The following is a 12,229-nucleotide window of genomic DNA, read 5'->3' on the forward strand; positions in this document are numbered from 1 at the left end:
AAAGTAAATTTTGCATTTAATTTGGAAATCAAGGTCCCAGAGTCTGGAGGAAGAGTGGAGAGGCACAGACACCATGTTGCTTGAAGTCCAGTGTGAAGTTTCCACACTCGGTGATGATTTGGGCTGCCATGTCATCTGCTGGTGTTGGTCCACTGTGTTTTCTGAAGTCCACAGTCAACGCAGCCATCTACCAGGAAATTTTAGAGCACTTCATGCTTCCTTCTGCTGACAAGCTTCATGAAGATGCGGATTTCATTTCATTTTCTAGCAGGACTTGGCATCTGCCCACACTGCCAAAAGCACCAAAAGCTGGTTCAAAAACATGGTGTTACTGTGCTTGATTGACCTGCAAACTCGCCTGACCTGAACCCCATAGAGAATCTATGGGGTATTATCAAGAGGAAGATGAGACTCCAGACCCAACAATGCAGATGACCCGAAGGCCGCTATCAAAGCAACCTGGGCTTCCGTTACACCTGAGCAGTGCCACAGGCTGATTGTCTCCATGCCACGCCGCACTGATGCAGTAATTCATGCAAAAGGAGGCCCAACCAAGTATTGAGTACATGTACAGTAAATGAACATACTTTCCAGAAGGCCAACAATTCACTAAAAATGTTTTTTTTATTGGTCTTATGAAGAATTCTAATTTGTTGAGATAGCGAATTGGAGGGTTTTTGTTAAATGTGAGCCAAAATCATCACAATTAAAAGAACCAAAGACTTAAACTACTTCAGTCTGTGTGCATTGAATTTATTTAATACACGAGTTTCACAATTTGAGTTGAATTACTGAAATAAATGAACTTTTCCATGACATTCTAATTTATTGAGATGCACCTGTATATGTAGATACTTAGTTGAACTTATACTTACCCTGCACATTTAAACTGAGGCACAAGGAAACAAACAACATATACTGGCAATCTGAAGTCTGATTTTCTATTAACTCATCTCTGAGTAGAGCTCATGAAATGTCAATTGGTATGCAAAGTGAAGCATGCAGTTAGTCACAGTATTGTTTTCAGTGACTGTTATGACATTGTTGTTTGCATCCATACTTTAATTATGTTAAAACAAGTTGGAAAGGAACCTTTTAGTATTGATGCATAAAGCTACTACTGTTAAGTAGTGAATAAGGACCACAGTCAGTTATTACAAAACTTGGTAGCATTCTTGAGCAAAACATATATTATCAATTTTTAAGACACTGACAGTACAAAGACAACAATGCCATGTCCCTCAACACAAGAGAGTGTGGCATTTTCCATCCAATATTTCCAAAGTGCAAAAAACACCAAACCCTCATTTAAACACCAAACACCTCCCTGAAAACCATAAATCCAACTGTGATCAGTGATCTATAAGACAAACTACAAGGACTGTATTTAATAATAATTAAACCATCCATGTAAACTTTCTCAAGCCTCACTGCGTATAGGAGAACATCCTTACATTAAAGTAAAAATGTATTCTGTATTTTAAATCTTTTTTTAATACAATTACTGCCATTTATGCAAAACAGCACAGTCCTTATGGTCTCTCTCAGCATTTGGATGTGCAGTAATACAGACAAGAGTTTCTCTTGTCAAATGTTCACCTTCTCTCTCCTCCGCATGCATCCAGACTTCCAGCTTTGAGGTGGGGGGCAAAGGACTATCAAGCCTCCATTTTGAACAGAAGTTGGCAGGATGGTTTGAAACAATTCCACTGATTTACTCGATCCATTACATAAGAGAGGAGTTTGGAGGACAGGGGAAACGGACTTGTATAACCCATTTAAGATTGGTGGGTTGTTCACGGAGGTTCTCAAAAAAGGATTCTGGCTAAAGGGGGAATTGCTTTCATTATTCATATTGCTTAAAGGAAGCTGGTTTACTTTGCTTTCATATGATAACTGGGTATTGGTCAGTCCATTAGAAAGATCCGACTCGCTATTGGAAGAAAACATGGAATCTGACTGATCATTCAAGGGAGAAAAGAGATCATCACTGAAGGGATCAGAACTAAGAGTTGGGAAAAGATCTGAAATGGATGAAACAGGTTTGTCATCTGGTGTATTGGAGTATGAGATGCAAGGATTTCCTTGATTGCCATCAATCACAAAAGCAAAGTCAAGGAGCAGAACACTGTCAGGCTGGTTTTAAAAGAAAAAAGATGAGATAGATTCTGTGACAAATACTGAAAGAAAATAGTAAGATAGTTAGAAAATGATCTCTGTGACTTTAAAATCATATAGCATTAATAACATGAACATTTCCATAGGAAGGGTCTCAAACACCAGTAATAGGATGTAATTGAAGATTTTCTTGGGTTTGGCTGCCATCTACTGGCCAATGGGACTTTCCCAAAAGCATTATTGGTAGTGAAGAAATATTTTCTTTGGTCATGAAAAGGAGCCAATCCAAATGCTTGAGACCCTTACAAGAGAAATTACGGCCAATAGATGCCTTTGGTAAGTTGGTAAGTGTTAATGAAAGATACTGGCAAAGCATTCAGTATGTTAAGAAAAAATCTATACAACAACAAATCTAGTCACATGTATCAAGGCAAACTCTTTGCTCATTCTAACTCTGGGGATATTTTTAAAAGAAATATTCGATAAACCACTGAAACAACATCAACAGCAGATCCATGGCAAACATGTATACTTTAGGGTCATTACCGTCGGAGAGTGAATGTCAGGTGGAGTGGACATATCACCAAACAGGTCCATCTGCTCTACAGTCTGAGGATAACACACAAAACATCCTCTAGGTTATTTTCTGAGGATTCGAGTTGAACTGTTCAATAATATAATTTTGTATGAAGTTGCAAGCACGCACTTTTACAGCATTTTCTTTACCATCCAAGGTGAGTAAAGCATCACCACCATTCTGACGACAGAACATCAAGACAAATGAATGAAGGATTACATCAAAATAATTGACTGAAATATTACCCAAAATGTTTATACCCACCTCAATCACGGTGCCATTTCCTTCACCCTGCAAAGTAGTAAAGGTTTCAGTCAATAAAATGCATCTAACCTAATAGGAAAAACTGCTTAGTTAAATATGTTTTTCTGCATAATTTATTTGAGGCATTCAATATTTGTGAGCTGCTTGAGCAAAACTAAATGACACGAGTACTCAAAATAGCTTAGCTTACCAACAGACAAATATCTAGACAAGTCTACAATCTATTTGCATGAAATATATAGCACCAAATTCATTATTCAATTTCAGACAACATTTACTTAAAACATACTATAATCTAAATAACAGAATTTATTTTGTTATCAAGTAATACAAATATATGCATCACCTTCTGTGCAGCCTCTTGCTCTTTCTTCTTCAAATTCAATATCAGCTGAAACAGATCCTTCAAATCAATGACCAGACACTCTGCCTGTAGAAGAGAGGAGTAAATGCATTCTCCGTTTACACTTCGGATTACATATTCCATTCACATTTACAACTGTAATAATTTTCAGCTGTGTGCAATTTTTGCTAGTGGCACCAAATAGAACGGCAAAATAATGACAATCCTACATGGTCTTCTTTTGTTCATTCATACAGTCAGTTCCACCCCAAACCCACACCATACATTAACTGGTATGTACTTAACTGCACTTGAAAAACGTCATGCATACAGATTTGTGCTCTATGATAAGATTTTGTATCCGATGAAGAAACTCTGACCTGCGGAGCTGTCTTAACAGCAAAAAACTGGTGCTGTCCCTCTGCTCCGCAAACATATCCAAATGCCCGGTTATCAGTGACGTCGCGAGCAATGAATGAGATCTTATTCACCACATGTTCATGCTCAATCACCTTAGAGACCGAGAGAGAGCGAGAGATGACACTGAGAGCATGCTATAAAGTCAATACAGAATTGTATGATAAATGAAGTGGGCAGTTCTCAATTTCACAAATTGACTTACAGAAGTATCCACAAAACTACTCACCCCAGTTTTCTCATCAACAATTTTGATTCCCGTTAGAGAGATGTTCACCCATATTCTTTGCTTGTGCTTGCCTTGAGAACGAGCAGCTATTGCCATGCCCTGTATACAAACAAGAACTGGGCACTTTATAATAATATCTGTACCATTAACAGAATAAAATAATCATCATCATCACTTCGCCCCATATCTCTCCATATAAATGAAGGCAACCATCTTGGATCTGCACCTTTAGTTTCATCATGGAATCCTGACACATTTTATCCCCTCTGGCTTCCGCGACATCATCTACACCAATGAGCTTGGCTTTATATCTCACGCCATCACCCTGAAACCTGGCCAGCAGGAACTCATCTGTCCTCTCTGGGACTGTAGAGGAAGAGAAACAGCTCATTATTTACCATTTAAAACAAACAAATAAACAATAACTTTTACATGTTTGCTGTAGGTAACATCAACCCTATTTAAAAATATCTTCAAAAAGAAGAGGCCAGACTGTACTTTTTCTCCTTTCCCTCCAGAATGAAGTTCTGGTGACGGGTGCGGTGGGTGTTGTGGCAGATGCTGGTTCAGTAGCTGTTGCTGGTTCTGCTGGTACCACAGTAATGGGCTCTGCATCAGGTGGCTGTGACATGGTGGGTGCTTTCATTACAGGAGAATGAAAGCAAAAGACGGGACAAAACCCAGCCGAGAGGCAAAAGAAACTAGTGGACACACACAGGTAGGATATTCAGCAAACACACATTCTCAGCACTGCGCCTGGATAGAGAGAGAGAGAGAGAGAGAGAGAGAGAGAAAAAAAAACAAAAAAACAATGAATATAATAAACAAAAGAAGCTGATAGATGAGAGAGGTGAAATGTGACTAGTGTCGCTCTTATTCATGACATTCAGTCACAGAAACAAGCATTTACGTACATGCTTATCGGTTTATCAGATTTAACACCAACATCCATGTGTCTATCTACAAGTACAAAGAAGTCAATTGTTCAAATTCACATCATTCGTTACAGCTTTCATTACAGGAGAATGAAAGCAAAAGACGGGACAAAACCCAGCCGAGAGGCAAAAGAAACTAGTGGACACACACAGGTAGGATATTCAGCAAACACACATTCTCAGCACTGCGCCTGGATAGAGAGAGAGAGAGAAAAAAAACAAAAAAAAACAATGAATATAATAAACAAAAGAAGCTGATAGATGAGAGAGGTGAAATGTGACTAGTGTCGCTCTTATTCATGACATTCAGTCACAGAAACAAGCATTTACGTACATGTTTATCGGTTTATCAGATTTAACACCAACATCCATGTGTCTATCTACAAGTACAAAGAAGTCAATTGTTCAAATTCACATCATTCGTTACATACACATCAAGAAATGTAAAACTCTACAGACTATTTTAACTTGGCCCATAGATTCTGTTAGTGACAGAAAGGCAAAGGAAAGAAAGAGAGGAAACAGTGTCAGCAGAAAAAAACACTTCCTGCTTAGTAGGCAAAACAAAACAAAAGTGCCAAAAATGTTTTCCCATTCCTGAAATACAGGATTTATAAGAAAATGACATTGATGGGAAAATCTTTACAAGGTTGCAAAGAAATAATCACTCCTTTCATTTCAATTTCTAATCTCCCCAATTCCAAACAATCAATCAAAGCACATTTTAATCAATAAAATCAATCAAAATGTATAAGCTTTAGAACTTACACATCTTTGGCAAAGATAAAATATAATATAAATGGTCTGAAAGACATACCTTGAGCAGCCAATAGTGTTTAGCAGTGTATATCTCAGCAGAAAGTGGAAAGAGACAGCAAGAGAGCAAAGGTGGGCAGATCAAAGTTTGAGCAATTAAAACCTGTTAATCCTTTTCCAGCAGCTCATCAGCCCTAAAAACCCCGTAATCATTGTGGACTAATTTCAGAGATCGAGGGAAAGGCTGTTCATCTCAACCAAAGGATTCACAGTCACATAAGATCCCCCAACAGATAGATAAGCTTCAATCAGTTAAATTAAAACAGTGTCTCATTCAATGAAGGAAAGATAATTTGGCAAAGATAAAATATAATATAAATGGTCTGAAAGACATACCTTGAGCAGCCAATAGTGTTTAGCAGTGTATATCTCAGCAGAAAGTGGAAAGAGACAGCAAGAGAGCAAAGGTGGGCAGATCAAAGTTTGAGCAATTAAAACCTGTTAATCCTTTTCCAGCAGCTCATCAGCCCTAAAAACACATTTCCAATCCCATGATTTTCAAGACTGCCCAAATGCTCTCCTTTCAGGGCTTGTCTTTGGGCAGAATTACTTTTCCCAGTTTAAATTTGAGAAGTAAATCTGATTTGCTCAGATCATCTATTCCTTATCTGACATGAATTTGCTGTGACCAATATTTAGACCCAAGCTTATGAGTTTACAAAATCGTAATGCAGCAGGAACCAAAAGCAGAGACAAAACAATGACAAAATAGATATGAAAAAGTTTTATAATTAACTCATAGTTCTATTAGGTTGTGACCATGAGCAGCATTTGCATTATCCTTTTATATTGCACAAGCAGAAACTATGACAGCATAAATATACATTTAAATCAACTAAAAAACAAACTTGGCAAATCAAGTTAATTTCAAGAGTAATATAAATGATATAAAATTATGAACTCTCAACTGCTAGAAGAGTAACATTTTATGACACTGAGCAGCTGACAGACAATGACAAAATAGATATGAAAAAGTTTTATAATTAACTCATAGTTCTATTAGGTTGTGACCATGAGCAGCATTTGCATTATCCTTTTATATTGCACAAGCAGAAACTATGACAGCATAAATATACATTTAAATCAACTAAAAAACAAACTTGGCAAATCAATTAATTTCAAGAGTAATATAAATGATATAAAATTATGAACTCTCAACTGCTAGAAGAGTAACATTTTATGACACTGAGCAGCTGACAAACAGAGATATGAATAGTTTATCAGCTGAGTTTTGATTATCAAGAGCGGAAAACAGTGGCAGAATTGCTATAAGACAATATTCATTACTACTCGGTGTCGAGGGTCATGCGATGTAAAATGGCCTGTAATGTGGCAACCATAAAACAAGAGTGATAAGTGTTTGTTATAAGAAGGTTCTTGTGCAAGAAGACACACAATCATGAGTTTTTTCTGCTTTACAAGCACCAAGCAAATCTGCATCCTCTTATACAAGCACACAATAAAATGGTGATAAAAATTCACACAATCATAAAAACTTTTTTGCTGTGAAATGCACATATAAAAGTTACTTTTAAACATGGGTTATGAGGGGCATTATATTCATACCAATCAAAATGCACATACAGCACAAGCAATAATCAATCCAACAGTTTGATATCGGACATGTCTTACAGCTGATCAGATAAGAAAAGGAAACTGAGTTTTAATAGAAACTTATTTGTGAGGCATATCATTGATGAGTCATATTAAAAAAAGAAACCGAACATTCTTCTGCGGTCTTGCCAATACATGGATTTTGCCTAATATCTAACTCCCTAATTCACAAAGAGAACTTAAGACGTTTTCAATCTGAATGCCCAGATGCTTCAGAATGAGTTCAACACATTCTGTGATAACCTGAATGACTGAGAAAATTCACAGACAAATACATCAAGAAATCTTATGACTATCTACACATTAACCCAGATGAGCCAAGTAAGACACAAGATGGAGGAGCACACAAGCTCAGGAGATGATGGCACACTGCATTACTGAATTCAAACTCTTTTTAGAATTTAGAACCAAGACCATACAAATCCCCTGAATGTTTTGATAACACTTCTGAGATCCAGATGTCTGAGATTGGGATATTCCATTTAAAACTGGACACCTTTCAGTGCAGTAACATAATGGCTTGTTTATACTCCGATGTGGACTTGTCTCATGGCCCCTGGCTGTTCAGTAACTTAAATGAACCCAAAAGTCACAACAGTTAAGTTTCATTAAAACAGAGGAAGCAAGAGTTGAGGGTGTTCATAAACAGAGGCACAATTCCACATCATCAGTATTACAAACAGTTACACATTAGCCATGCACAAAATACATTACTAATAGCAGATTAGCACGGAATAATAAAACATAAGTACACTTTAGTAGCCTATAAAATGACACCTATGAACTTGGTAAGACAACTGATTGTCATTTTTCCCCTGGTTTTGACATTCCACAAACCCTTTTTTTAACTACTTGATGCTGAAATTTATGGTACACAATCTTTGTAGTCTACTTTTGTTTTCAAATAATTGAATAGTTTACATAGTATGTTACTAAAATGGAGCACTTAACTGCGTAGCCTTTTTTTTTTTTAAACACTTGTTAAAATTGTTTAAGTCTCTTAATTTGTAGTTTAAAGGCTGTAGGCCTATTACTCCCGTGAAGTAATTAAAATCCCTAAATAAGACAAGAAAATATAAAGAGTTCATAGTCATTTAATTTTTAAATGTAAATAAATTTCTCATGTTTCAGCGTTTTTTGCTTTTGCTACCCTACTTGACATCAAGTCAAACAGCAACACATGCCGCACTGACAGGTAAGGCAAAAACACCACACAGGTAACACGTGAGGATTAATGCGCCACGGTATCCGTCACTTACCGCTATCGTGCATTCTTGAACTCCACACCTCAAACGCTGACAACAAACTCAGAATGGTGCAGATGAGAGCCGTGGACAGTTTGATCGAGTGAAACCTCCACCAAACAGGCGGTCCTCAGCCTCCCCAAACTGATGGAGACTCGAGCGCCTCCCACAGGTACCGCGCACCTTAACGCGCCCTTTATAACATTTCCTGTAACTATGCAAATACTAGTGATTGATCAACCTTGAATTGAAGGTCACAAATTATTTTAGCAAAAAGCTGAACTTGATAATATTGCATAAATATAATATGGACATATTTTTCATAAGGCAATTTCTCCTGAAAGATTTGATCAAATGAGCAGGGGCGTTGCCATCATTTCAGAAGTGAGGGGGACACTATATTTTTTCCTATATTTTTTATAATTTGTTCATATATTACAATTTCTTTCCATTTTTATCACGGAATAAGGCATATGTATCTATAAATAACGCTTTAAAATGACTAACACATTTAACGTACTTGCCCCGCCCCAGACCTGTGGTTCATCTGACATTTCATACAGTTGATTGATAACAAATATGAGGCAGGGCAACAACTCACTGAGTGATGGAGCCTAGAGAACGTAGAATGTCACTAAAATTCAAGATATGAGGCAAAAAATGCCCCTGTTTGAGTTTTTGTCTCATATTTACATCATATAGTTAAGCAATAGGCTAAGTGCAATATCACACGAGTGCAAATACTGATCTTATACAACAGTTCAGTAAGTAAGAAGTTAATACTGTTATTTTGCCCAATTGTTTTGCTCAGTTTTGCCAACGAAAATATAAAGACAAAGCAGAACTGTTCGTCTCCGAGCAACAGCAGCATTTCATTTCTTAAAGTTACCATGAAATCAAAATGGAAAATTCTTACTTTTTAATGGAATACTGTAGTGTTTATTATAAATAATTTATCCGCGCACTTCATTATTTTTTTTAAATTCATGTGCCCTCAAAAACGTTAACCTCCCCCTCGAAACGACTCATCTTCTCTTCCGGTCACGGGCTATGGCGCAAAGGCGGAGCTAGGGACGTGAGGGGTAAACGCTGGTATAAACAACAGGGGGGAAAACTGAAGCTGATGCTTTATAGAATTCTCAAAATCAATGCATTGACCAGTGCTGACACAAGCCATGGGGGAGACTACCTTTAAAATTGAAAGGATATTAGGATATTACCACAACATTACTCTTAGGACATGGCAAACTATTTTTTATGAGTATGACTTAACCTGATTGAGGACACGCTCAGTCATTCAGGCAGTCTCTCTCTGCGTGCGTGCTGTTAGGTATGTTTTGTGCCGTTGATCGTCCTCGTCTTCCTCAATAAATAAAAAATGTCTTCATGCTAGGGGTGTTGCGGTGAATCAAGTGGAGAGAAATCCCCCCACAACTAACTGGAAACTGGCATTCATATCCGCCTCCATTTTGTTAGCAACACCCCAACTTCCAACGATCCAATCAATTCCCGAAGTATGAAATCAAGTCCCACCCTCTCATTTCAGATGCCGTTTCACTCGGATAGACGTCACAGTAGAGAAAAAAAGACAATTGCTACTTCTGTTTCATGCCGACTTTAATGCACGTTTTGAACGAATTGGGTGAACCATTTGTAGCGTTGAACCACTGGCCATAGGCGTGTTGGATTTGAAGCAGTGCTGTGTGTATGACATCAAAGTACCACGAGAGCTCTTGCGGTACTTTGATGTCACACACCGATTGGTCTGATGGTGATGATCTGCTTCAAGTCGAACAAGCCTAATGATTCAATGGACCAAAGTGGAGAGAAATCCCCCCACAACTAACTGGAAACTGGCATTCATATCCGCCTCCATTTTGTTAGCAACACCCCAACTTCCAACGATCCAATCAATTCCCGAAGTATGAAATCAAGTCCCACCCTCTCATTTCAGATGCCGTTTCACTCGGATAGACGTCACAGTAGAGAAAAAAAGACAATTGCTACTTCTGTTTCATGCCGACTTTAATGCACGTTTTGAACGAATTGGGTGAACCATTTGGAGCGTTGAACCACTGGCCATAGGCGTGTTGGATTTGAAGCAGTGCTGTGTGTATGACATCAAAGTACCACGAGAGCTCTTGCGGTACTTTGATGTCACACACCGATTGGTCTGATGGTGATGATCTGCTTCAAGTCGAACAAGCCTAATGATTCAATGGACCATTCATAAAGAACCATTTACTTCACTCCTGAATGAATCAGCCATGTGAACGAATCAAATGAATGAATAAATTACTCGATGACTTAATCATTTACTACCACCTACTGACAGTTTTAGTTTATTATTTAGAGTATAATTTCCTTAAAGAAATACTTTCATATTTCCATAGTAATATTAATAAAATTAATAAAATAAATTATTAAAAGTATAGTTCACCCACGCAGAAATGACAATTGTGTCATCATTTACTCACCCTCATGGTCCAAAAGAGTATATGTAATACATTTTATCACACAAAATATTTCTTGCTGAAGCTACTTTTTGTAATGTTTGTTTGATGCTTTACACAACAATGACTTTAAATGAACTTTTGGGAGTAATTTCTCAACCAAATTTGATGTTTGAATCGCTTACCAGCCCTAAAATATATATATATATATTATAGTTTCTAAACTGTAATAAATGCTATGTCAGTTAGCACTGCATTATTCAGATACTTTGTTTATTATGGAGATGACTTGAAAAACACACATAAACAGTAAATTGTTGCAATTGTGGATGCCTTTGTCCATATTAGGGATTTCCTGGCACGTCATAAGTTATTACTTCTGTGAATCTGTTTTGGACTTTCTGCGTGAGAGCGGCCTCCGGCTTCGAGTATGAATGAAACATACACTGCAGGGGAGTGGATCCATTTTGGATACGAATAATACACCAGGTCATGCATAGACTATCTTTTCTCTTTTAATTTGAATCTAGATTTATTCACACTGGCCCCTGAAAACCTCTATGGAACACACGAATTTATGTCCCCCGCGTATTCTGCGCCCATGAAAATGAGAGGTCGCATACATTTACATATACTGTGTGCAGATTTCCTTTTCACTAAACCCTAGAACATTCTGAAAGCCAGAAAAGAAAATCAGCTCTCTGTTCATCCTTCCTTCCTCACAACCCTTCCTCTGCTGACACTGCTGACATATATGAGAAGGAATGGGTAAAGAAAATGCTTGCATAACTAAAGATGGAGAAAAGTATTTATAGAAATAAAACTACACAAACATATCTTAAAATATGTCAGTGCCATTGTTTGTCTCAAGATGCACACCAGTAATGTTTTTTTAATCTATTAATTTTTTTATTGTTTATTTTTCCAAGGCATGTTTAAAAGCTACTTATATGTGCTAATTGAGGTATGGCCTAATCCTGGCTTAATCTAAGCCCTGTCTGTGAAACCAGGCCATATCTCCTACAGGCTTTTTGCATATGAAGTTCATGTATTTATGTTTTGACCATATACAGTACATTCTTAATCTAAAATGATCATTCTGATTATTTTAAACAATAATAATAATGCATTTTATTTATAGAGCTTTTTTCAGGGTTCCTTGAAGATGCTTAAAGTGCAGGACTGAATAATAATACGATTTTTAAAAAGTATTAATGTC

At 37.2% G+C, this 12,229-nt stretch overlaps 1 protein-coding gene across 2 annotated transcripts in view; it reads right to left on the reverse strand.

The window, feature by feature from the left end:
- The window catches only part of LOC107587364 (disabled homolog 2-like), a 13,051-nt gene extending 4,338 nt beyond the window's left edge, over nt 1–8,713 (reverse strand). Inside the window, exons 1-11 of one of the 2 annotated variants that reach the window (XM_016275134.1) lie at nt 8,573–8,713; nt 4,959–5,074; nt 4,447–4,587; nt 4,175–4,314; nt 3,949–4,047; nt 3,683–3,814; nt 3,306–3,389; nt 2,960–2,986; nt 2,825–2,875; nt 2,665–2,727; nt 1,600–2,136 (exon numbers count right to left, since the gene is read on the reverse strand). In XM_016275134.1, coding sequence (XP_016130620.1) covers nt 1,600–2,136; nt 2,665–2,727; nt 2,825–2,875; nt 2,960–2,986; nt 3,306–3,389; nt 3,683–3,814; nt 3,949–4,047; nt 4,175–4,314; nt 4,447–4,579 — 1,266 coding nt within the window. In that variant the 5' untranslated portion in view covers nt 4,580–4,587; nt 4,959–5,074; nt 8,573–8,713. Of the gene's footprint in view, nt 1–1,599; nt 2,137–2,664; nt 2,728–2,824; nt 2,876–2,959; nt 2,987–3,305; nt 3,390–3,682; nt 3,815–3,948; nt 4,048–4,174; nt 4,315–4,446; nt 4,700–4,958; nt 5,075–8,572 lie in introns of those variants that run through there. The other variant, XM_016275133.1, reaches the window with a different exon arrangement.
- Nucleotides 8,714–12,229: the final 3,516 nt, after the last annotated feature.

This window comes from Sinocyclocheilus grahami, unplaced genomic scaffold, assembly GCF_001515645.1.
Source record: "Sinocyclocheilus grahami isolate Dianchi unplaced genomic scaffold, SAMN03320097.WGS_v1.1 scaffold92.1, whole genome shotgun sequence".
NCBI lineage: Eukaryota > Metazoa > Chordata > Actinopteri > Cypriniformes > Cyprinidae > Sinocyclocheilus > Sinocyclocheilus grahami.